The sequence below is a fragment of the Drosophila gunungcola genome, chromosome 3R, assembly GCF_025200985.1.
Source record: "Drosophila gunungcola strain Sukarami chromosome 3R, Dgunungcola_SK_2, whole genome shotgun sequence".
In the NCBI taxonomy this organism is placed as follows: Eukaryota; Metazoa; Arthropoda; class Insecta; order Diptera; family Drosophilidae; genus Drosophila; species Drosophila gunungcola.
The window spans coordinates 15,471,644-15,497,874 of record NC_069139.1 but is presented as its reverse complement, the minus strand read 5'-3'; the positions used below and the strand labels follow the sequence as shown (position 1 = coordinate 15,497,874).

At 39.4% G+C, this 26,231-nt stretch overlaps 5 protein-coding genes across 10 annotated transcripts; 3 read left to right on the top strand and 2 right to left on the bottom strand.

Moving 5' to 3' along the window:
* The first annotated feature begins 61 nt into the window (after positions 1-61).
* LOC128252419 (mitochondrial import inner membrane translocase subunit Tim22) lies at positions 62-1,538 on the top strand. Its single transcript, XM_052980114.1, has 3 exons — positions 62-449; positions 1,067-1,260; positions 1,334-1,538. Exons 1-3 carry the CDS (start codon positions 212-214, stop codon positions 1,487-1,489), a joined length of 588 nt encoding a protein of 195 aa, XP_052836074.1. The 5' UTR covers positions 62-211; the 3' UTR covers positions 1,490-1,538.
* A 322-nt stretch (positions 1,539-1,860) lies between these two features.
* Positions 1,861-7,706, top strand: LOC128252418 (insulin-like growth factor-binding protein complex acid labile subunit). 5 transcript variants are annotated; one of them, XM_052980112.1, is made up of 3 exons: positions 1,861-2,040; positions 3,883-4,096; positions 5,837-7,706. In XM_052980112.1, the coding sequence occupies exons 2-3, from the start codon at positions 4,073-4,075 to the stop codon at positions 7,409-7,411; spliced, it is 1,599 nt and encodes a 532-aa protein (XP_052836072.1). In that variant the 5' UTR covers positions 1,861-2,040; positions 3,883-4,072; the 3' UTR covers positions 7,412-7,706. The 5 variants fall into 5 exon arrangements, with proteins under 5 accessions (XP_052836072.1, XP_052836071.1, XP_052836073.1 ...); XM_052980111.1 differs by having other exon boundaries at positions 3,855-4,096; XM_052980113.1 differs by having other exon boundaries at positions 1,862-2,023.
* On the top strand, positions 4,187-4,824 carry LOC128251677 (uncharacterized). Its single transcript, XM_052978767.1, has 2 exons — positions 4,187-4,207; positions 4,433-4,824. The coding sequence occupies exons 1-2, from the start codon at positions 4,187-4,189 to the stop codon at positions 4,694-4,696; spliced, it is 285 nt and encodes a 94-aa protein (XP_052834727.1). The 3' UTR covers positions 4,697-4,824.
* An 815-nt stretch (positions 7,707-8,521) lies between the features above and the next one.
* Positions 8,522-11,078, bottom strand: LOC128252417 (uncharacterized). The gene is made up of 5 exons (XM_052980107.1): positions 10,957-11,078; positions 10,852-10,899; positions 10,371-10,771; positions 10,113-10,314; positions 8,522-9,771 (listed from the first exon to the last, which is right to left on the bottom strand). The coding sequence occupies exons 1-5, from the start codon at positions 10,969-10,971 to the stop codon at positions 8,662-8,664; spliced, it is 1,776 nt and encodes a 591-aa protein (XP_052836067.1). The 5' UTR covers positions 10,972-11,078; the 3' UTR covers positions 8,522-8,661.
* Positions 11,079-11,761: 683 nt separating this feature from the next.
* On the bottom strand, positions 11,762-22,742 carry LOC128252416 (NADP-dependent malic enzyme). Of its 2 annotated transcripts, none has more exons than XM_052980105.1 (4): positions 22,435-22,742; positions 19,125-19,836; positions 12,868-13,796; positions 11,762-12,809 (listed from the first exon to the last, which is right to left on the bottom strand). In XM_052980105.1, exons 1-4 carry the CDS (start codon positions 22,494-22,496, stop codon positions 12,134-12,136), a joined length of 2,379 nt encoding a protein of 792 aa, XP_052836065.1. In that variant the 5' UTR covers positions 22,497-22,742; the 3' UTR covers positions 11,762-12,133. The 2 variants fall into 2 exon arrangements, with proteins under 2 accessions (XP_052836065.1, XP_052836066.1); XM_052980106.1 differs by lacking the exon at positions 22,435-22,742 and adding an exon at positions 20,712-20,862.
* Between the last annotated feature and the right edge of the window lie 3,489 nt (positions 22,743-26,231).

Below are 26,231 nucleotides of genomic sequence, written 5' to 3'. Positions count from 1 at the left end.
CCGCCAATAACAGATTTCATCGATAATCAATAATCATTTTTGGTATTTTTCTGCCTATCGCTATCGAACTGAAGCTGCGATGATGCAGCCCTGCCAAACAGCTGTTCGGCTGTGTGATAATAATTTGGGTTTTTTTTACACAACACACGCTTGATTCGTTTCAAAATCCACTTTCCTGAATCGAAATCCCGCTAGAATCGCCTTGGCAGAGATGTCCATGCTGCCCAACGTGGGGAACAATGAGTCGGCGGCTCCGGCGCCCAGGATGTTTGGCGATGCGGATCTGGACAAGATGGCCATGCAGTACGTGGGCAACATGCAGCACTACCGCGAGAACATCGTAATCCCCAAGAGCAACGGCCCGGTCAAGATCAAGACCAACGAGGAGAAGTACATAGAGACGGCGGTGGAGAGCTGCGGCTTCAAGTGCGCCATGGCCTGTGTGATGGGTGGGTTCCAATCTATCCCATATTTCTTTATCCCTTGACAACCCATTAAGGGTATAACAATTAGCTTAATTCAGTTTAAGATTTTTCTACCACAAAAGAAGCTTTCAAAACAATAGGTTGCTATATTTTTACTCTTGCTTTTGTAAAGAATACTTTTAACTTAAAAAAAAAGCAAAAGCATATTTAAGAGTTCTCGTTTATTTGATAAACCTTTTTTTTTGTTGTATTGAGCTTATTGTTACATTGACTGTGTTTATAATTATATAAAAAAAGTTTTATTTGTAACATTTTTTTTTGGATTGAGTTAAGTTAATTTTATTATTGTTATAAATAAAACATTTTTTTTTAGAAAAACAAAATGTTGATTGGTAGTTTTGAGGTTCTCAAGAATCATTTTAAAAATTACAATTTAACATTTAAAAACTAATTAATTGTAAATTCTAATAAAAAGTTACTTGAACCACTTTTTGGCCAATCATCAAAGGATACCCATAAATTATACTCCTACTAAATATGTATAATTCCTGAGCCAAGTTTCTTGTTCCATTGTCTAAATATAAATATTTAAAAAATCATGTAAATTTCTAAACCTACAATAAATCCGATTCTCTTTGCAGGCTACGGTTTGGGAGCAGCCTTGGGCTTGTTCAGCGCCTCCGTGAATCCCAGCATGGCCGATCCCTTTGCGAATGAGAAAAAGCAGACGGCCCGAGAGGTATTCCGTGAAATGCGGGCCACCACCCACTCGTATGCGAAGAATTTCGCGCTGATCGGATGTGTATTCTCCGCCGTAGAGTGCACCATCGAGAGTGTGAGTCCACCTGTTCACAGAGATAAAACAGAGAATAAGTTTATAAATGATTTATCCTTTTCTGATACTGCAGCATCGAGGAGTGACGGACTGGAAGAATGGCACCTACGCCGGAGGCATCACCGGCGGACTGATTGGGCTGCGGGCTGGCATCAAAGCGGGCGTCATCGGCGGACTGGGATTCGCCGCCTTCTCCACGGCCATCGACTACTATATGCATTCTAGATAGGCTCACTTTTTCGGTTACCTTGTTTCGTATAAATGTTTGTTTCTAACTACCGACGCTCGTTTGTAATTGCCGCCAAGGAAATGATTGCGGCACGACTTGTGGGCTCAAGTTGGCTCCCATTTCCGGTTGACATTTGGAGAAGTGCAGCTGCCAGCCATTAATATTGCCCCCATCAAAAAGCACTGTGTGGCATAAACAATGTGCCACAGTCTCGCTTTCAAATTCGGCCAGTGAGCCCCCGACCGGTTTTCCTTTTCGGGGGGGAGCACTGTGTCCATTTTGTGGGAACGGGAACGGGAATCTCGATTCAGCAGCAAATTTCTGGTTTCAGTTTTTGTTCAGTTTTCAGTTCGATTCGAGCGGCGGGCAGGTAGAGATCGTTCTTCGCAGGGTTTCCGCTTTCGGTTTCAGCCTTCGAGCGTGTTTTCTGAGACGAGGATGAGCATCATTCTCGCCCAAGCAGCTGCAAAAGTGCAACACCAGCAACATCGCCAGTAACCGCAGCCACACAAACGGGTTTCATTTGCACTCGTCGTGCGTTTATTTTAATTGTGTATGCGGTTGGGTCGCGTGCAGTTCACGGAATATGCAAAAAGGCTTAATCATTAAATTAAACACAGACTAACGACTAGTAAGCACAGGGAACCCTGCCCCTGCCATGGATGCACTCCCTCCCAGTCCACCTCCCCCTGCGGCTTCTTGAAAGAAAACCAATTGGAGGAGAGGCGACAGAGATCAAATCTCTTGAGAGAACGGCTACAGTAGATAACGGATAAGGAGTTCTCTTAGAATGTGTTATCGGGATTATAGTTACCAATGTGACCATAAAGTCAACTTCTACTTAAAAATTAGTGATTTTCTTAGTAATTTTGATGCTGTATACTTTTGAAGTTTAAACTTTGGCCTTTTTGCTCTCAAATTTCACAGATTAGTTTAACATTAATATTATATGTTTCGGAAAATTTTTTAGGTTGATTTTGAAAATTTTAAAAAAAGTTGAACAATGCATTTTCAGTCAAGTTAAAGTACTTTTTGTAATATGTAAAGAAATTAAGAACTATTCAATTTAATTTAACCCAGTTAAACTTAACCCAATTAAATAAAATGTTTCTTAATTTCTTTACATACTAAAAAAATACTTTAACTTGTTCATTTATTAAAACATAAAACTTTCTAAAATGTATCTAATAAACCTAAAAAGGTTACATTAGATCTTATCTTTTTTTGGACCGATAAGCCGTGTCCCTACTGTACTTGCCTCCAATACGGTCGTGAGTCACAGAGTCTGGGCAGCATTGGTCTGGCTCTGGTCGGTTTGCCCCGTCCGTCCTTCTGTCCGATCGGCCACAGTGTTTTGTGGTCTGTGTTTTGTTTATGCAACCAATTCCAGAGTCACAAACATTTCTTGTTTGCCTTTCTCATCGACGGCAGCTGCGAACAGCTCAATTCTCAATTCTCGATTCCCCATTATTTGCTCTCGATTCTCGATTCTCGACTCCAGGCGTCAGCAAGTTCAATGGAACCAAGTGACACTTGCAATTGCGATCGCATATAATTGGCCCCATCGGCCATTGAATCAAAAGTCGGATTGAGAACCAGCCCCACAGTTGAGTCAACGGGTAGAATGCTCGGTTTTTCGGTCTCCAACGCCATTTGTTGCCACATCGGGAGACAAAGTGTTATCTTATCTCAGGATAATCTACGCCAAGCTAAAAAATACAGTCCAACGTCTGTAGCTCGAAAGAAAAATATACATAATTTGGTGTTCAGAACGGTGTTTAAAATTTGAACGTCAAATTTTGGAATATCAGTATTTTTTAAAGAAATTTCATAAAATTTCATGTTTAACAAAAATACTAGAGTTATTCTCTCAAGTTTTTATCTATATTTGTTTTAAAGCACAATATATATGTATAAAATGTTGTTTTAAAAAATCTTTTATTTCTGCTAGCAGTAATGATTATTAAATACAATTTTATATAGTTAGATAGAATCACAATAAATTCGGTTATGGGGTGTTGGACTGTATATTTTGTTAAATGTTTGGATTGCACTTTAGCCAGATATAACCATTAGCCATTAAAAATTGGCTGACGATGAAAGCAAGAAAAGCAACGTAAACGACCTTGCAAAGAGGAAGAGGGAATGAAAGAGAGGAAGAAAGGGGTTGGGAGAGTCCAAAGACAGTAGATGACTCAATTAGAATTCACTTTTACTTAATTGATCGTTCAGATCAGATAAACCCCTCCGAGAGAATCGGAGAGTCAAGACCCCAAAGAAGAGAGCGGCGAGAGGCACGGCGAATCGAAGAGATACTCTCATTCTCTCTCCGCCGATATCTAATCAAAACAAATAATGCCAACAGTCCACGGCGGCTTGAATCATTTATATAGTTCTATACTCCGAGGGAAAGCAGTCTGATCGTTCAGTGCTGCGAGATACAATTTTAAAAACAATTACAAGAAAAAACACAAAAAATTAAATACGAAAAGTGAACTTAAAAGAAAAACAAATTCTACAAATAAAGTTATTAGGCCTTTTTGAAGGCTAAAGTGAAAAGTGAACACCGAAACCTATACCACAATGAAGCACAAATATCTGATTTTGGTGAGTACATATTTCAGCCTTTCCAAAACAATATCGTTATCTTATCGCACATACTTTTGGCCCAGATAGTGGGTTCAGAGAGTACTTCCAATGGAGCTCTTCCCTGAAAGTGTTAAACGTTGGGGAGACCTTTTAATGAAGCACATTGTGTCCTCTCTTATGCATTTCCCCAATTTACCCCAGAAGAATATAGGATGTCATAGGTTATCAAATATTATATGAATCAATCAAATGAGTCACGATTGTTTTGCAAGTATTAACCTTCTAGGTTTGAGTTCTCAATTAAAACACGAGCAAAATATGTGCTAACCTTCAGTTTTGAGTTTTCCTTCATAGAAACAAGTTGGAAATGTTTTCTCAAAAATTGGTTTCCCCTTTTCGAGACGCTTGCAACGAACAATAGCACGGATACCAATCACAATATTTTTCAAAACCTTAAAAAATATGAAGAAGAGTGGAGAACGGTGGAGAAAAATGGCCGAAATCGCTTATTCCTTTTGTTTGATTGCCAAAGCCGAGGACATAATACTTGATTTAATGATGTTTAGGGTCCTCGACGAGGATCAAATCTTAAAGATTACGGAGGCCAACCAACATTAGAAGCATCTATAAATTAACCGGATTAATATTCTCATCATTATCTTTATTGAATTCATCTATTCCAAAATGCCTTAAAGTGAAACATATTGTTATTGTTATTGGCGACGTAATAAAGTTACCTATCATGACATCAAGAATTGTTCTCTATACTGACCCACAAACGATGGATTTTGTATTTTTTTTATGTTGAGTAAAAAGATTGTTTACTCTAACCCTGTCATACATTTGAACTTTGTTAGTATAGTATGCAATCAGTTGTATGTAGGTAATTAGCAAATTAAATTACTGATAAGGCATTCCTTTTAAAGAAATAAAACTAACGTGTCTCAGCTTTAAGGCCTCTTGATTTTAGCAATATAAATATATGTCGCCAAACTTACTGGTCGTTGGCAGTAGTTTTGTCTGTCTGAACACTTGTATTTAGGTAGAATCGTGACATACGAGAATCGTCTGAAAATCAGAAGCAGACATATGATAGCCCGTTCCATGGTCAGCACAATGAAAGCTATAGCTATTTTTTCAAGGGACAACAAACGCACGTGCAAATTACTCAGGTTGTTTTCGGGGAAAACTTTTATCAATAGGCTAATCAGCACTCTCGAATGTCTTTCCTTTTTATAACTCATTATTTACTTGTCCACAAAAAATACAAAGAATATTTCATACTCAAAGGTCAAACGCCTGTCCAATCTCCAAATACATAATTATTATCGAAAATTTAATATTGATACAATATATTTGAAGGTATATAATTATAAATATGTATGTACATAAGATGGTACCAAGATTTGTAGTAGATACGTCGGTCTATTTAAGAACTTTCAGATTGTGCTAAAAAATATATTAATGAAAACATTTGTTTATTATCATATATTACGGAATATTTCAATGCAAACGGAAAACATCTGTATTTAGATGAAATATATTTTGGTGTACCTTAATGCCTTCACAGAATTAAATCTTTAAAATCAATGCTTATTTAATGACACTTGATAAAATGTTTTAATTGGTGCTTCAGCTCAATTGATATAATTTAAATATATTTGGTTCGATTTAAAACAAATTTTACTAATGAAATAATATATTTCCTTTTGTAATGTTATTGTTAGATAAAAATTAATCAACCTTTTCCTATTGCAGCTTCTTGCGGGAACGGTACTGCTCCTGGCCACTGGAGTTAGGGGCCAGCACGAGGACATTCCTTACCAGCCAGTGACCAATATCTGCCAGACGTGCCTATGCCTGAGCAGCCAGGACAGTGGCCACCGGACGCACTTCGACCTGGACTGCTCGGTGAGGAGTTTCGAGCACATCCTGGCCCGATGGCCGGAGGAGTTCGGTAGCCAGGCGATGGCGGCCGGAGCCTCTTCGGAGATTGTGGCCTCCTTCTCGGGCAATCGCATTAGACTACTCCAACAGCTGCCGGCCACGAATGCCAGCCTAACCCTCTCCTGCCGCCACTGTGGTCTGCAGGAGCTGCAGACTCCGCTGTTCATGGACGTGCCCAATGTGGAGGCACTTTATCTCAGCTGGAACGAGCTGTCCGACGATGCCCTGGTGCCGGATCTCTTCAGAGGTCCCTTCCGCAACACTCGCTACGAACCGATCGGTTTGCGAGATCTGGACTTGAGTCACAATCGAATAGCTCGCCTGGATCGACGACTCTTTGAGCATACGCCCCACTTGACCAAGTTGAATCTGGCCTACAACAAACTGGCTGTCCTGGATGAAGCCACCACAGCGGCCGTGGCCTCAGTGGCCACTCTGGAACGCATGGATCTCTCCCACAATGGCTTGATGTCTCTGCCAGCGGGGCTTTTCCCAAAGCTGCAGAGCCTCCGTGTTCTGGATGTTTCCGGCAATGAGTTCACTGTTGTCCCAGCAAGTCTCCAGCAGTTGGCCAACTCGTTGGTCCAACTAAATCTGGCGGCAAATGCCTTTTCCAGCTTCAAAGAGAATAGTTTTCAGGGTTTGGTGTCGCTGAAACGTCTTAATATTAGTGGCATGCCATCTCTGCGAATTGTGGAATGGGGAGCCCTCAAATTGTCGGCCTTGGAGCAACTCGATTGCTCCAGGAATTCCAAACTGGAGCGCTTGGAGATGGCCGATCTGCTGGGCAGTCGGAACTTGTCGCAGTTGGATTTGTCCAGGAATGCATTGACCACATTGGCCCTAAATGTCAGCAGCAATGCTAGCAGTGCTGCACCCTGGCCACGCCTTCGCCGCTTGAACATCGTCGATAATCCCTGGTACTGCAGCTGTGATCTCTTCAAGACCCTGGAGCTAACTGGCCTGGCGCACATCGAACGGGAAACCGATGGAACCGAGGCCCGCTGTGAAACGCCATACCTTCTGGCCGGATCTGTGCTCTCCAATTTGACGGCCGAACGGATCTGCAAGATGGTGATACCAAAGAAATATCGTGAGGTCGAGGAGGAACCACCGCGGTTCCTGAGACGTCGCTACATCATACTCACCGCCATCATTGCCAGTGTGGTGCTGGTGATCGGTCTGGTGATCGGATTCGTTGTGGCTTGTGTGCGCCGGCGTCTCAAGGGCAGCGATTACGGGGTACAACCCATCCGGTACACCAGCGTCAGGGGTAGCAATCTGTCGCAGTTCTCGCAGCTGCAGCCCGCTTCGGTGGCCAGCAAGTTCAGTAGTGTCCATGCCGGGGGCAGCAGTGGAGCCACCACGGGTGCTGCCAATGCCTAAGGCGGCATTCAAATCCTAATGCGGTTCAAATCGCGAGCTAGCTGCACAAGTTTCGAGCCAAAGATGTCCACGACAGTACGACAGTGTTGCGAACCCAACCGAACAAGACTTCCTGTGCGTGCTATCCTGTATATAAGTAGGTGTCCTCTGTATTAATATCCCACGAAGGAACTGATCCTCCCATCCTAATTCCCGAACTCCAAAACTAACCTCCTAGTATTTAGTGCTGCCATCGATGTTTGTACTGTACTTAAGTTTCGAACGATAGTGTGTAATAAAACATTTTTAAAACAAATACCATTCGGTATAAGTGAATGATGATTTTCCGAAAGGTTTGAAAGCTTTTGAAAGTTGATTTAAGGCAAATAACTTGTTTTTATTATTTTTATTTTTCTATACTTTTGTGTGTGAAATGAACAGTACAAATTAGAAATGATGAATTCACGACAATTTTCAAATTTTCCATATTGAAAAGTAATAACTTTAATGACAACTTTCATATTGTTTCTAAAAATAATAGAAATATTGTTTATTAACATTTTCTTTTGGTTAAAGATAATGTTCTTAGGTATAGTAGTGTTTTAACAAAGTTAAAATAAGGCAAATTCATATTTGAATAGATGTAAAAACAAATATGTTATTTAAGGGGCCATGCCTTTGGATGTTCACAACCCAGTGTCACACATAAAACCTTTATTTCTCCGCTTGCAACTTTATGAAGTCTTCAAAATGGCTGGAAGTATAAATATAAATGTGACAAAAATAAAAACTATGGATATATGACAACTTCATTTACATATTAAAAAGCAGTTCTATTTAAATTTTAGTGATAATATTCATATCGTTATGTTGTTTTTTTATTAAAGACATTGCCCTTATGTTATGTAGGGCCTTAAAAAAGGGGAAAAAATAGCTAAATCCATATTTGAATAGATTTCAAAACATATATAATATTATAAGGGCCATTCCTTTAAATTTTCACAACCCAGTGTCACACGTGAAAATTCTGACTTTGTCTACATAAAACCTTTATCTTTTTGCTTGCAACTTTACCGAGTCCTAAATGGCTAGGAAACATAAACAGGGGAACAACCGAAAGGCGTAACATGATTTCAGCGTGAAGGGGCGTCGCTTGGCGAGCAGGTTATCTCCCCAGTTGGTTGGATAAATGAAAAAAGCTTAAACAGATAATACACAGAGCAAAGGAGATAGCCGGTCAACGTGACCAACGAAAAGAGAAGCCAATCCTTCTAGCATTCACTTTCGAGCAGCTCTTCTTCAGCGGCGGCCACAGGTGGTGGCGGTAACTTAAACAGATTTATGGCCTGCTTCTGGGCCAGAAATTGGCGCATTTCGGCAAAGTTGTCACGCTCCTTGTGCTGTTTGCTGCGCTGCCTGAAGGCCTCCTCATCGTCAGAATCCAAATCCGAATCCGAGTTGGAGGAGGAATCGTTGGGGGAGTGCTTGGCATCCGCAAGTCGATTGTCCTCCTGCTGCTGCTCAATATTTTCAATTTTGCCAAAGAGCTCATCTACATTTATGCCCTTGGAGGCCAGGACCTCCCGCTCCTTCTCCAGCATCACCTGCCGAATGGGATCGATGCGATCCTTGAGCTGCTTGAGGACAGGCTTAAACTTGCCCTTGGTAATGCGCTTCTCGAAGTTAAGCAATTCCTTTTCCGGTGAGGGAAATGGAGCATGCTGCTCTGCTTCAAACTGATGCTCCTCGTTTTCGTCATACATATAGGCATAGAAGTCATCCTTCTGCTGCGGTGCATCCACATTCTGTGAGAACTCAACCCTCAGAATGCTCTCGGGAAACTCATTATCCAGATCCTGCTTGGGTTTCGGTGACTCCCCCTCCAGGTCCAGCTGGCTGTGCAGAAACTTGTTGTACACGAGCATCAATCGCTGAAAATCATCACAACAGACGGCCAAAGCATTCTCGATGCCATGCATATTATTGGCCACTGCCACCAGCTCCTTGGAGTTGTTCCTGTTTGCCGCCTCCGTGGCCGTCAGCTGCTGAAGGGTCACGTCCAGAGCTTGGCATTCTCCGGCTACGGCCACCATGCAGGCGCTCAGTTTCAGCGAGGAGTGCTGCAGCACAGCGATGGGTCCACTCCGCTGCTGCTCCGTTTTGGTGGCGTTCAGCTCGGCCAGTTCCAACTGCTTCCTGTTCTGCATGGCCAACGCCAGATTGCTGAAGTGCTGCTCCTCCTCCTGCACCAGCTGCCGCACCAGGCAGTCAATCTTCACGAGATCATCGCTCAGCTGGGAGAGCGACGGGCGAGTGGTGATGGTGAGGGCCAGCCGGAGCAGGTATTGTGACTGCACATAGGCGAAGATATTGTGAAAATCCTATGAAAAGTTAAGTTCATTGGATAAATGTTGTATGGGGTATTATTTTTTATTTATCAACAAATTCTATGATAAGAAGCAATAAGATAGTATAAATGTTTAAAACTTTCAGTCCAAAGATAAAGGGTCAGTTATAAATGCCGATACGAAGTGTTACAAAGTTCAAGTTCTTTGAAGAAACAAATTACTTTAAGCTCATCCGTCTGTGTCTAAATCTAAACTTCTTTTCTATACGGAGTATTAAACTTAGTTAAACCCAAACTCAAAAAAGGAACTAAAAAATAAAAGGAATCGACTTTTGACTTTTTTTTAGATTTGGAAGACTATAATTTGGTAAGTACCTTTATGTGCTTGGGACTGTAGTCCGTGACATTGTTCTTGAAGTACTCGCACTCTCGCAGCTCCTCCATGGCCGCATAGTAGGCTCCATATTTTGCTGGCAGGGGATAGTCCGTCTCCAGTTTGCGGGTCGCATCATACAGGATCTCGGTTACCTCTTTGGCAGACGTTATGCAATCCCAAGCACGTTCAATCTGACGGGATCTGTAGAAGATTGTGTTTAACGACATATACTGCAATCAATAGTCAACTTTAGTTACTCTATCAGTTCGGCCTGCTTCATGATGATAATCTCCTGAAAGTATGTCATATTTCGACGAATGCAGTTACCAAATTCATCGATGGTTTTGACTAGTTGCTCCAGCTTGCGCTCCACCATTTTGTTGCGGCAGACAAAGACGCTTTTAACGGCGCACAGGGTAGCAAAGGTGCCGGTAATGAGGATGGATGGAACCATCGTATAGCGAATGCTTTTGGGGGTTATCAGGTGCTCCAGCAGAGTGCCCCCCAATATCAGGCAGGCATTCCTCGTGGTCAGTACTTGCCGGCAGGGGTGCGAAGAAGCCTGCAGCTCCTGAACACATTGCTCCAGTGCCTCCACATGATCCACAAGCAGGCGCTTGGAGTACAGGATCTTCTGCAGCAGCCGATCCTGTATTACCTGGTTTGTTAATCGTTATGCATTGTCCGTTAGTTAATGAGTTCTTATTTATAGACACGCTTTTTCGACACGGCACTCACCTGTTTCTGCTTCAGGTCATCCGCCAGTTGGCGTCGCCCAAAACGTTGCTGCAATGGAATTTAAATGCATTATACGTTAATAAACAGGTATTCCTCATCACGCACCTGGAGCTCTTGCATATTTCACTTTTGTAGTTTAAGCGTTTTTGTTTTTGTTCTGTTTCTCATTCTTCTCCTTCTCCTTCTTTACTTTCTTCTTCTAGAGGTGGAGAAACTTCGATGCCAACATCGATTGTTCAAAGTATCGGCCCTATCGATGTTTGGATGTCATCGATGTTTTCAAAACATCGGTTTCATCGATGTTTGGCGGGAAACATCAATGTTTTTCCAGCTCTACTCTGCTTTTCCTCTGCCGCTGCGCTGCCAACATTTCCTAACATTTATGTTAAGTTTCGCACATCTCAAATTAATTGATATGGATAATCCGCAAATTATTCAAATGTGCGAACTTCAAATTTTGGTTTTTTGAGTTAAGCGCTCTTGCTTCTGCATTTGATACCGAAATCAGTATTTGTTTTTTCTTTTAATTTTACATAATCTGCAAAAACAACTTAAATATTTATAGAAAATTAACGCGAATAACACTAAACGCACTTTGTAACCTTAAATACAGACTAAAAATTTTTAAAACAAAAAGATACAGTATTTTTGTTTCGTTAAAAATTCAATAAAAGCGTTGGGAATCGACGATTCAACATTGCCGTTACAAAGTCGACCACTTTGAATTTCGAACTTTGAACAGGGCCATGAATTCCGGCTCTATGATTGAGGACAGTTCTGGTGATGCACCCTGGGCATCTAAGGGCTACACTGGCAGGAAGGAGAAGGAAGCGTTTCCGACCCCATTAAGCAGATGCATTTGTTTTGTGGGGGAATATCTAGTTTGAAATTTGTAAGCCAACAGTCGGGGTACTGTTTTAATAATTTTTTATTTGTAGATTCTTAGAGTAGTTTGTGTTGTTCAAGATTACATACAATTTGTTTACATATCTATAGATCAATATCCCATTTACATAGAGTCAACATCATACAAAATTGTTCGCCGCTGGTTGATGACATTCCATTTTCTTCATTGTTTTATAATATTATATCGGGCTGCGATCAGGGGATAGTGGCTGGTGGGGATAGTGGTTGGCTGGGCGCGATACAAATTTTGATATATGCTAGACGACAGATGTGCGACATTATAAAATAAATAACATGGTTACTGCTCGCCGCCCGTGCCGAAAGTATCTGCCACCAAAGGCCATTCCTTTGGTTCCTGGGCGTGGGCGGAATGGATCTACATCTTGTAGGTGGCGGGCACCGAGCGCGGATAGTCCAGATCGTACATCTGGGCCTTGATGAAGGCCATCTTGTTGGCCGGCTCCGGGCGTACGGTGGCCAATCCATTCTTATACGCATACTCCACGACCCTCTCGGCGATGGCCACCGAGCAGCTGACAATGGAGTTGAGTGGTGGATACAGGCTGCCCCGGCTTAGGTCATCCTTGGAGACCAGCTCCGCCAGTCGCTCTGCAGCGACCAAGAAGACCGCCTCGGGAATGGTCAGCATGCCGGCGCACAGGACACCCAGTGCGACTCCAGGGAAAATATACGAGTTGTTGCCCTGGCCGGGATAGAACTTCTTGTTGTTGTACGTCACCGGGGGGAAGGGCGATCCACTGGCAAATATGCAGCGACCCTTGGTGTGCTTGTATGCCTCTTCGGCGGTGCACTCCGCCTTGCTGGTCGGATTGGACAGGGCAAAGATGATCGGCGTCTCGTTGATGTCTGCCATCAGCTCGAGGATCTCCTGGTTGAAGGCTCCGCCCTGGGCAGCAGCTCCGATCAGGACATTGGGACGCACCTTGCGCACCGCCTCCAGCAAGGTATCGATGGGCTCGTGCAGCTGGGCGAAGTGCAGCTTGTGCTCGGTGAGTCCACCCTTCGGGCGATCGCGGGTGATCACACCACGGCTTAAAGAACCCATTGATAAGAATCTAGCTTCTCAATTTCGGTACTAGCTATAATTACCTGTCCACCATCCAGATGCGCGCCTTGGCCTCCTCCTCGGAGAGACCCTCCGCCTTCATGGCCATCAGACAGAGATTGGCAATGCCAAGGGCCGCCTCGCCGGCGCCCAAGAACAGCAGGACATTGTCCCGCAGCTGGGTCCTCTTGATCTTCAGCGAGGCCAGCAGTCCAGCCACGGCCACCGAAGCGGTTCCCTGGATGTCGTCGTTGAAGGTGCAGAACGAATCGCGGTACTTGGACAGCAGCCTGAAGGCATTGGCATTGGCAAAGTCCTCGAACTGGATCAGGCAGTTCTGGCCAAAGCGGCGGACGCAGGCGTGCATGAACTCATCGACGAACTCATCGTACAGAGCTCCGGTGGCTCTGTGCTCGCGCAGACCAATGTACAGGGGATCCTCGAGAATGGAGTCGGTGTTGGTGCCCACGTCCAAGGTGATGGGCAGGCACTGCGACGGCTTAATGCCCGCCAAGGCCGTGTACAGGGAAAGTTTGCCCACGGGTATGCCCATGCCATTGGCGCCCAGATCTCCCAGTCCCAGAATGCGCTCGCCGTCCGTCACCACAATCGCCCGGACATCCGTCTCCGGCCAGTTCTTCAGCACATCGTAGATGTGGCCCTTGTCCTTGATCGAGATGAACATGCCCTTGGCGCTCTGGAAGATCAGGCTGTACCGCTGGCAGGCCAGTCCCACGGTGGGCGTGTACACCAGGGGCATCATGTAGCCGATGTCCGAGCTGAGCACATTGTAGAAGAGGCGCTCATTCCTCTCGGACAGGTTGATCAGGTACATGTACTTGTCGAGGTCCTGGTCCAGCCGGTCCAGGAGTACTCGGCAGTGCTGGACCTGCTCCGACACCTCGCGAACCACATAGGGCAGCATGCCATGGATGCCCAACTGCTGACGCTCCTCGTGTGAGAAAGCCAGGCCCTAGAATTAGTCCATATATGGAATTAGATATCTATGCAATGAAAAACTATACTTTGGGATAAGGACTTTTGAAAAACACTTTTTGACACTTTTGAAAACTTTGGGTATTAGAAAATATTAACAGACATAAGTTGTTAAAGGCCTGGTAATAAGAAAATACAAAAACCAAACATCATAGAATAAATCGAAACTTAAAAAAAAACATTTATATTTATTGAGAAAATGTAATAATTTTAATTTATGTAATTTGTTTTGGATGTCTAAGAAATTTTTGTTTTTGAAATCCCAGAAAAATACTATTCTAAAAACCGAAACATTCTCAAGCTTAACTACAAAACTATTTAACAAATGTTTGCACTCAGTATGAATGGCCTGATCGCCCCATGGAATGATTATAAAACCTTTCAAACAAAACAAGCAAACAAAGGTGGGATGGTGGAAAAGTTTGCCTCTGCTTATCGTGGACTTTTAATCACGGGCACGCGACCCTATATAATATAGGAAATCCGACTGGAACTGGTCATCGAGACAGAAGCTGTGATCACCCGACCTTCACAGATCCGATGAGATAGATCTCTCGCCCAGGCACAAGCCGGGTTTCAAGTTCAAAGTCAAGTTCTAGCACCGCCATTCGATTTAAAATGGGATGTTTAATATAAACACAATATTTGAGGCGATGTGACTCAGCACTGGCCTCAATTCAGACGCACAATTACGACTAGTTTTTGAAAGTTTTTGCTGCGTAATGGCAGTTGTTATTTACGAAACGGACATCACAGGCCGAGATTTTGTTGGGGGCGATACCGCAAACTTTTGACTAGGTCACATATGTAGATAAAAAATACGTGCAAGTTGGCATTGAAACGGTCTTTACTTTGGATTATGTGGTATTTACATCACGGATGTACCTGCTAATATGCACATTAGGGAATAATTACTTGTGTTTGAGTAATTCAGCAGCTGTTTTCAAATCGTGACCATACAAAAAGGCTTTAGGTAAAGTCAGAGTTTATTGCAAGCTTCCTGGGACTTTCGACTGGCAACCTTGAATATATACTACCTACCTATACTTCATCATAAACTGGTTGCCAATTTGCAGTCAATAAAGATTTTTATATTTGGTTTGCTTTCCACATCACCGGATTATTATTTAGTAAATTGTCGAATGCCCTAAAGGTGTATTAACTTAGCCCAAGATTATATTGAATTTATACATAATTTTCATTACGCTTTCTCTCAAATTAAGTAATTATACAAAATTATACCTTATAAGTCTCGTGTGTTGTCAGTCAAATTGAATTCAGCTTGTCTATTACTTATAATATGGTAATATTAATAAAGCAAATTTAAAATTAAAAAGAAGCACACGCTAAAGCTTTATTTAAATATTAATTTTGTCAAATTAAAATATTATAGTGCATGCACTTCAGTAAAAAGAATGTAGATAGCCGAGATTTTTATTATTTTCGGGTTTTAACTTAAACTTTTTGTTATTTAATTAGTATGATTATGACATTATAAATCAAATAAATCAAATCAAATAAGTGAGTCAGCTTTAAACGAAAATTCCCTAGTTGAGCACAAATTAGTTTAATTTAAATGACAAGAGTTTTTTTTTTTGCTCATTCATGGTGAGAGATAATAGAAATTAAACTTTAAAAGTATAGGAGGCAGAAATGTTTTATTGATTTCTCGAGATTTGTAATAAATCATTCATTTAAAAGATATGTTATTTTTCTTAAAAGAATATCGAGGAGGCGAAAAAAGATGCCTCCAAAATAAATAAACATGTGAAGTCTAAACTAATAAAGGCTTATAACCATTTAAACCGTGTGTCAAATTCGTTTGGATTGAATTAAATTTGTGCTGAAACTGCTGTTTGAACAATCAACACTCAAGTGATCCCCATAAACAATAGTTTAGTGCCGCAAGTACCTCGAAATTAAACGTTATCGTGCTGCTACGTCATCGGTGGGCTGGTGAAATACGACAAAATCGAGAGAACGACACCGTCGACATTGAAACCGACGCACGACCGCCGATAAGCGTGCGAAAGTGTTTGCAAGCCGCCTGGCAACAAGTGTTACCCATTCACCGTTCCACAATTGTATTCATTCCCCCGTAAACTGCTTCAAACAGTCGAGTTTGCCTAACAATATAAAAACCCCACAAACTTAACACTTGTGCTCCAAATAATAGCAGACAGAGGTTATAGAAAATTGGATATACACTTGATGGAAATGGGTTTCCTGGATTAAATCAATTTAAAATTAACTATACATATAACAAAATTAAAAAAAAAACTAGAAGGTATATTAAAATTATTATATTTAAGTAGCTTTTTTATAACAACTCGAAGGGGCTATTAATTTAACCGAAGTTGTGTACCGAAGCCAGACATGCGTATACGTAATGGGCAACTCCAAGATTACGCATACACATTTCGTATGAAACAGCAAAGAAAGAAAAAAAACCAAAACGAACACACGAATTGGCTCGCGCTCAGCTGATTTTTTTTGCACTGTCTGGCGCGATCAATTTGATCATCATAATGATCGTGATCATCATTTTACCTATAGCTAATCACTAAGTCCGCTATCAATGGCAGTCTGTCTCTGAACTTTGAATACGATTCGGATGACGAAAGCGTCGCTTTAATCAGCGCCAGCCGAAACAGACACAAGGCAGGCAATCTCAGGCAAATTGTTTCCTCAGCAAAGGTGAGCTGATGAAAAGGCTTTTTCTTTCGTTTCGCAGCAGGTTGTAACCTTACGACTTTTGTGGGTCAGGCGAAGCGAAATGAGGGTGCATGACTGCGCCACTGAATAAGGTAGTTTCTTCAAAAAATCATACGGGTTTTGCCGGAAGTAAATTGTTATGCGTAATGTGCGCTATTGTGCATAGAAACAAAATGAGTCACAGTGGAATAAACTCTCATTGCTTAAGCCTAAACCATACACATGCGTTTTGCATTCGAAATGGATCAGATTTGTTCTCTGTGTAAACTTCAATCGATAAGTGGTACCTATTGGCACCTCGTATCATTTATTTAAAGCATTTACCCAATTCTCACCCATTGACAAGTACTGTATATCATTGCTTGCCCAATATAAACAACCAATACCTATAAGTCACGTAAAGGTAAACAATGAAATTATCCAACTATTTAAACAAGTTTCGAGCTCTCTGCTCTTTCAGCACATTGACCGCTTGAATTTGTTTAAATTTTAATTTCCCCAGACCAGCAATAAATAACAAAACAATGGGGGAAAGAGCCAAAATAACAAGGGACAAACAAAAACGTATAAATGCAAATAATTTTCTATCCACTAACAGTATTTAGTGTGGGCAAACACAGAGATAAATACAGAATGTATATATATATACATATGTATACGACTGATAGCAAACGTTCCGGATTATCGTCATTCAGCTCTTTATTTTTGCGGTTCGAAACAAAGTTACATTTTTGACTGAATGTAGGTCAGTTTTTTCTGGTTGGTTTTGGTTTTGCGGTGATTGGTTCTATTTGTCTTGTTTTTAATGCGAAAAGAACTTATAAACTTTCCATAAGGAAATATGGGAAAATCAAAACAAACCTCAGCTGTTCGGGAAGAAGGTCGAGATAAACAAATGTCACTTTCTGGGAGCGTGTAAGAAGTAATAACAAACTGTAGTACACAAATGGCAGCCTCTTGATAAGAAAGCACGACATGATAATTTCTGGGTGAATTATTAATTTTCCAACAAATTTTGGTGCGATTGTGGTCTGACGTAGGTCGACAAAACTTTATTATTATTGTTATTTCGAATTTTTTTGGAGTGCCCCTTCATTATACTTAGTAGAGCTTCTGTTTGCATTACGGAATTCTTCCGACTTTTAGCTTGCTTGTTAATGTGTTGCACAGAGAAAAAATATTTGTCAAATTGTTTGTTATATTTATATTTTAGGGATTTATTTCAGTCTGAAATTTTCAATTTGAATATTATTTCGATGCTTTCAGCCATTTTGAAATAATTTTGTTCATAAACATGATAAAAGTACAACTATCTCGGTAAATCAATAAAATAATTTCTAGTTATTTCCTCAAACCAAATATTCTTATACTTTGTTCGACTGTGTATCTTTAAAAAAAAAACAACTCAAAGCACATGCGCCTTCTCTCTTTGTTTTGCTCTCAAACATTTTCTGCAACAATTCGTGCATTAGCTCATTCATGTCTCTATGGGAATATACCGTACAATCGAGTGCAAACAAAAAAATACACATGCAATGAACTTGAAATTGCAACCCGAGGTAAATTTGTATACAAATTCGACGCGAATGGTTCGTGATAAACACCAAATACCCTATTATTCCACAATTTGACAGTCATTTAATTGGCTCAATTATAAAAGTTGGCTATCGATTTTTTGGCCTTTGACAGCCGTCATAAAAAATAAAAATGACCAAAAAAATAAAACAAAAACATTGAGCTTTGGTCTTCCAGAGTGGCGCGTGTACTATTTTTTGTCTCATTCACTCTCTATGACATCTAAAGGTCACCCACACTACTTGCTGAAAATGAAGCCACTGCCAAAAAGTTTTTTTTTTTTTGCTCTGAATTCGTCAGTTGACGTTTCCGCTTAATAGTTTTTTATGTATTTATGAATTGGAATTTTATATTTTCGTGTTGCCTTAAAAATAGCTACACGAATTTTCCAAGAGCAAGGGCCAGATAGATTTAAGCACCCTAATTTAAAAAATTCTCACGCTTTACGAAAATATCTAATTGTGAAACTAAGCAAATAGGAGTATTTTACAAGGTCTTTGTTAACAAAAATGAATTCATTATACATATTTTATAAAAATATGTTTCAAACCCTAAACATTTTTTAGCACGAAGTTAATTTTTTCTTTGGGTACATTTTAAACTTTAGTTTAAATTATTAAAAACTTTATAGAAAATTTGATTGGTTTGGAAAAATTCAAGATTTAAGAAATTTTTAAAAATAGAGACACCATTTCAAGTTTACTTTCTGTTTAAGTTTTAACCGCTTCTTTGTTTCAACAAGTATTTTAGGTTAATGTAGTTTATTTAAATGAAGAAGTCATTGAGAACTAGGCAAGGAAGTTTCACCATTAAATATTTTCCTCTAATAGCGCTTCTAACAAATGCCTCCGAGCGTAGTAAAATTCTTGCCCTGTACCGAAACCAGAAAACCCGAATGGGAACCCACCCTAAAACCTTTGCCTGGTACTTTTCCACTAATTTTTATGCCCCGTGGCGAGGGGAGGCGTTTGAAAAAACAAAACCGAAGGGGCACAGAAAGTATATAGAGACTCACCTTTGAGTAGCGCTTGTCGTGAAGTCGTCCAAATCCGGAGATGCTGCCGATGACTTCATTGTCACCAGTGCCCCATAGTCCCAGGCGATCGCGCTGGGCGTATTTATCCAGATTTGTCTGATTTACTGATTTACTCATGTCGTCTTCCAAATTTTGACGTGTATTACTACTGTAATAACGGTGTTGCTGGTGCTGCTGTTGCTGGTAGTGAAGGGCGTGCAAACTGCTCTGCAGCTGGTTCCAGTGATGTCGCGAGGATAACGGCAGACCCTTGGGTAAATCGCTGGCAATGGCTATGTCACACTGATCCGTATCCCTATCCGTATCCGTATCCGTATCTTTCGATGTTGCTACTTTTGCCGCACTTTGGGTTGTGATTCGTGTCGTTAGTTTTGCGAAATTGGAAAGCTCGTATTCGAGTGTCGTTGTTGTTGTAGTCGTATGATTTTTACACACACGACTACTACAACCACAAATTTGGCTCTCCGTGAGTGGTGGTGTCTGTGCATTGTTGTTGTTAATGTTGTTGTTCGTGGAAGTGGAGCGTACATCAGCTGTTCGGCAGTGAGAGCACTGAGTACTGGTGCTCAGAGAGCTTCCAACGGGAATCGTGGTCTTGTAGCGCTCTTTCTCGTGGCTGTGTGTGTGCAGTGGCGTTATTTGGCCATGGGAAGGACTTTGGGAATTGTTGGCGGTGGGATATACCGGCGTGCTGAGGGAGAGATAGAGAGCAGACAAAACAGGGGGTGAGTGGGTGGGTGTGTTGGTTGGATGAAAAGTGAGAGATTGGGAGAGTGGCATGGGAGAAAATAGCGGAATTTTGTTGGCGGCATGCGAGACATATTCTCTGTAATGCTCCGTAATTCAATTATAGAAGAAACACTGAGCGCATTGAGTGTGAATGAATGTCAATGCGGGAGTGACAATAACGGCATCGCCAACTTTGTCGACGAATTGAAAATGCCCTTTCAAAGGCAATTAATGATTTTACTCAAGCCACTATCCACAACATTCGTGTAAATCCAAGATTGCTTGCCTCCTCAGTAATAATTTGGCAATTTTATAAATGAACTAACTTTTAAATGGGCTTACCATTCTTTTATGAATTTAAACAACTACTCAAAAACTAAAAAAAAATATTTCCAGATAATTTTAAATGCTAAGCCCATAGACAAGAAAATAAACATTTTCTTCGCACGTAAATTTAGAAATGGAAAAATTCAAAAACCGTAAGACAGTCAAAACTTTTTTTCAATACACGTTCTTTTACACTGTTTAATTTAGTAAATGTTAAGTTTATGAACTGTTTTTTTTATTTGCATTAGGAAATCTTCTTTAGAATTAATTTCTTCTCAAAAATTCAGGGGAAATAAGAAATAGGTCAAATTAACAGGACCTGTAAGCGTATTTTGCTTTCCGGTAATAATGGTTCATATGCAGGTACTTTATTAAGCCCCAGTGAACCCGATGAGGTGATGCATTTAACAGACAGGCCTTCAAGATTGAAAAAAGATAAGCGGTGACAAAGTGACACCGATTAACGTCGATCTAAAATCACACCCTTGGTTGTTTTTCTTAATCACTCACAGTCGTCCAAAGGTATTTCTGATTCCGGAAAAGCGTTGGAGGATCGAGTACATGGCTTCTGTCCTATGTAAGCTTCTGATATTAATTCTCCCAGCAGTTATTTCGCTGTAGATTTTCTTTTTGTCTGGTTTGCTGCAGCTTTGGTGCTAAACTGAGCCGCAATATTTGATTTGTTTTGTCGCCGCTTCTCTTTTCTCTTTTACATTTACATTTTTGCGATTTGTGTTTTGTTTTTCCGCGCTCTTTCTCTCTCTGATTAGTTGGATCGGTTATATTCGTAGGCAGGGGGAATCAGCTGACTGATAAGGGCGGTACAAACACTTATCTATACATACGCTAATAATTGTACAAACCTTTAACGAATAATAACAACAATAATTACCAGTCTAATCATCTGTCTGAAACCTAGGAAACAGTTTTCTGCGGCGTGAAAAACATGCGAAAATGTTCCAAAAGAACAACAGAGGTCGAATTACAATTACAATAAAAAAATGAATGCAAATTGCATTTCGTGATCATTTCAAAAACCATTTATTTAATATACACCATTTCACTACACTGTTTGGGTCCAGATAATCTTCAATTCGCTATTCAAAAAGGAAAAATATATATTATAATTTGTAGTCAACAACAATTTTAGTTATATTCCGCATTTCCAAAATTTAGTTCGAAATGTGCGACTTATTTTATACAGGCAAGTTTCAAACTTTGCGTTTTTTAATTTAGAGAAGTTTGACTATTTTTCTCTTATTACCAACAGTTTCATCTCAGTCTTTTTTATAAAAATTGGTATTAATAATTTAAGAAGACGGCCCAAGGCCGAAATCTAATTATAAACCGTCCTGAATTAAAGCCTTAACCTTAACCTTAAGTGTCCCGAATTTGTTGAAACCGCGCCTCACTGGCACTTGAGTCACTCATACGCCCGGTGGGTCAGTACAGCTTTAGCTTTGATTTCAGCTCTGTTCAATTAATACCTACCAAAAATTGAAAGTACAACACGGCAGGCGAATTAATTGGAATATTTCACGCACATGTGTGTACAGTAACCTTCATAAATATTAACAATTTACCTCAGCTAACATTTTTACCGAGTTCTGTCTTTTTGAGACGTGGATTTTCGTGAGCAAAACACACCTGTCGCTGTTGTTTTTTGTGCTTAATTCGAAAATCGTTAATTACAGATGTGGGGTACAGATTTTATATCGATGGGCGGAATGGCGTGTGCCAGGAGTATTTTTTATCGGTACGCCGATGAGTCTCTCGTAAATCGCTGATAAAACGCTAGTAAACCGCATCATTAAACACTAATGACGCCCAAAGAAAATAGATTTATGAAGTGGGCGTGCACGTAGGCGGTTGTTTTCTTTGGGTTTGCACTAGAAAAGCCAGGTAATTGCAGGGTTAATCTATAAGTTAGAATGAATTTCAATAAAGAACCAACAAAATAATGCAAAATTAAGAACAATTTATTGTACATTTTTAGGGTCTAATTTAAAATTATTCAAAAAATTAAGATATCAAATTAAATTTGAAAAATAAAATCAAATTTCTTAAAAGCTTTGTAATAAGCTCAAACATTTTTGTTTTGTTTAAGCAGAATACATAAATGTATCTTATTCACAAACTTTTTGGCCAACTCTCGCGTTTCTTCAATCTTCTTTTATTTTGCGATTGCCTTTTACTCAGTTTAAGTTAGTGCACTGTTTACTCCTTTTCTTACCCATTTTCATCGAAATTCCTTATGGCACTGCGATCGGCGCAAATGGAACTGGAATTACCCATTTTTGTTTTAAAATTTCGTTTAATAAGCTCCACTGAAAAGGTAGTTTATTAAAATTTAAAACGAACAAACACTGAAACAGATGTCAGATGCCGCAAACAACGAAAACTTTTCACACGCGAAAATTTGTATAGACCAATGGCTGTCCACACCGTAATTCGCCTAAATTATTCAAAGCTGTTAATAATAGAAATTAAAAGAGCGTTTTAAGCAATTGCGCTGGACTAAGCAACTCTGAACCGCTTGAAACTGAATCAAAAACTGAACTCGCGCTGAAAATGCGGCTTCACGAGTACCGGAGGCCACTTGTTAGCGAGCGGCCCAAAGGAGAATGTCTGCTGCAGGTGCGAAAGGGAGGGCAGAACTCGCCCCTCCCGCTCACTCGCACACGCGGGCAGCACGCGACATTTGCTCGACAGTTGAGTCATTTCGGGTGGCCCCAGACGGCTACAGTGCAGCCTGGCTATGACAAATATCGTTGAGATTGCTTTTAGCAAACAACTATTATGTGGTAGTTTAAATTAAACACGTTAATTAAGCCAAATTGTTTAAAATAATGAAGAAATGAATAAAAGAAGTAAGTAAGTGTCACTTAAGAATTTGTTCTAATTGTTGAGCACTTTTAGTAAAATTTCACTTAATAAAATTAAACCTTAAAACATTAAAGTTAAAAGTTTTTTTTTACAAAAATTAAGCAGACAACATTTCCAGGTCTCACCGTATTTGATTAATCGTTGCAGCCTTAGAGAAGCTTTGGCGTTGAGTTGGACTTCATTTGGAGTCGGTTGGTTAATCGCAGTGACCTCTGGACGGCTCACACAAATGCATGAAGCAATTTGTTGCTGCCTAATTAAAAAATAATAATTTCAGGTACATATAAGGTAATGCTGGCCATCGCGTCCCAGTAGGCTGCACTTGGTAACCGAAGAAAATTGATAAATAAATACAACGAATTCCGGGTCAGATTAAAATCAGTGGACTGAAACGATATTGTAGGAAACTTAATACTCGGTTTAGTCGAACCTTAAAGGTTTTTTGACTGTGATTTTATCAGCTAATGATTTCACCGTTGCTTATTTGTCGCCTGGGTGGTACTCGTATTTTAATTGTATTTATTTAATTACCTTTTCGTTTGTGCATGTTTGAATATATATTACACGTCAGTTAAAAAATCTTATTCAATTGTGCAAATATGACACAAATTTATTACTCTGCTTAGTTTATTTATAAAATATATAGTATTGCGGTGTATTTTTATGTGCATTGTTTATTGTTTGCAACTTTGCGAAAGTGTCATATAAAAAGTTGCAACGCGATCTGATTTGTTGTCAGGGATAAATGTAATTTTAATTAAACCAGTAAATACAACTTTAAACAAATGCTATAATTTAAAAAAAAATCATAATTAACGGCTGGGCACAAATATGATTCAAAGGCGACGACGAACATAATCACATAGAAGTTTCGAATTATTTGGATTTATACAGATTTTATTTAGATAAATATAACTTTACATATTTTATATTCGTTTTTAATATTATTTGGCATAAATATAAAGGTTTTTAATAAATAATTTGATTTTTTCTTTTTGGCTATTATTTAAAAAATATAGTTCTTTAGGAAATTGTTTATAGTTCACCGGCTTATGTAGTTTTACATTCCCTTGAACGATTTTAAATATCCACAATAAATAATGGTTTTTGACTATTTTTCTTAAAGGTTGAATAAAAACCGTAAAGCAATATGTTGCACATCAAATTTTCCATTTACTATAAAGTTTTTTATGTGACCAAAAATATATATATTAATAAAAATTAAAACAAAATTATTATTGTGCAAAAATTGGTTTTAAAGTAAATCATTTAGTTTGCTAAACGTATACTAAAATTAGTTTCAAATGAATTAAGACTTAACATACGATTTTTCAAGTGTGATGTCCATTCTTTAAAAGCTCTCAAAAGCTTTCTATGTCACTCTTCACTTAGATAAAAATAGATGGCGCCAACATGGAAGTTCCATAAATTTCCGTTGCTTACAAAAAACAAATTTGAAGACTAAAATTATGTAAACCATGTTTTAAATAAATCATATTTTGGCAGTAAAAATATTAATATAATGCAGTTTCTTAGATATAGTCAACATTTTACATCTGCATCTTCATTTATGAAGTCCTAACAAGTAACAGTATACATCTTACAGAACCACCATAAGAAGTAAAATGAACGTTTTTACAAAAAGTTATTTTGCTATAATATATGGGTGCACAAATTGTCATTTAAAAGTAAATCTTAACCTCGTACATCCGCATTGTAATACACTATTCAAAATAATGAATTATGATTGTTATTTTAGATGGATCCATTTTGTGTCAGCTGTTTTCCAGGTCATCCACATCCTCGATTCCAGCATGTTTTTCGCTTTTTGCCCGTCTTCAATTTAATAACAGCCAGCGACGTGCAACAAGCAACAAAGCAATTGAGGGCCACTTTTATCATCAAATGATTTTACCCAGCTAAGCCGGCGCAATTTCCACGAAGATGCATGAGGCTAACACTTAACAAAATTATTTGATATAAAAATTATCCGCTTAAATGTAAGAAATAAGATAAATGTTTAAAATTCAATTAATTAAATGCAAATAAAATTATTTAAGCTCGCCTTAAAAACGGATAATTTAAGAATTAAAACGGAATATAAATATTTAAAAATGTTAAATGTTAGAATAGATAAGGGTTACTATTCGAAATAATCACGTGTTGTACATAGGATCCATCTTTATTTTTACTACGGCTTAAGTAAATTACACAATGTGCCGCAATTGAAATAATTGTAAAAGTGTAAGCCGAAATGGTGGACTGCAAGGCAAGTGTGTGGCAATTGCCAAAAAATACGACGGCTGATGGTGGTTAGAGTATGGGAATGCAACGGTAATCTATCATAATTTTTATATCCTTAAATCCCATTTTCGTATTAGAGCAAAAATGTCTGAGAGCAAATATAATAAAATGACCAACACATCGACTGGTTGGCTGCCAGAAGGTACAAAGGACGATGGAGAGACTTACACACTTACGTCCTTGTCAAAGGATAACACACTCACACTCATCCAAAGAGTATGAAATTCCAGCCAAGCGCTTGATTTTTCACTATTTTCGATTCGCTTCTTTTTTTTTATCCCTCTCTCTTTCTGTATAACGCCATCTGTCTCTTTCTATTAGCCTTTGGTGGCCGCGTTTTATTTTCAATGCCTTGGCTTTGGCCATCATAAAAACGTTTAAATGGTCAATAGTTTTATGAGACTCTCGTATACGATCTCACTTTGGCTTGGTTCTGTAACTAAGTTATTATATAGATTAATATTTTTTAGTTAGACAACAAATATTTAAACCTAAGCTATGATAACATATATTTATCCACATCCCATTATATTTTCCATTGATTATGTCTTACATGAAGGTCGGACCACAAAATGATTTTACAGAAAGCTATCACACCCCAATAATTAAGATCAGCTTAAGAGTATAAATTTTCCAGGCTTACACAACTTCGTTTATATGGCAGTCCAAAACTGATTAAAAAGCATTGGACCTATTCATCTTAAGATAATCAATGTGCATAAAAATTGCAGGGAACACTATGGCTTATTCACAGCGCGCAAAGTAAATTTAAATTAATATGCGATAACTATTTTTTTTTTTATATATGGCCAGGTGATGTCGGGTAGCGGCAAGTCAATA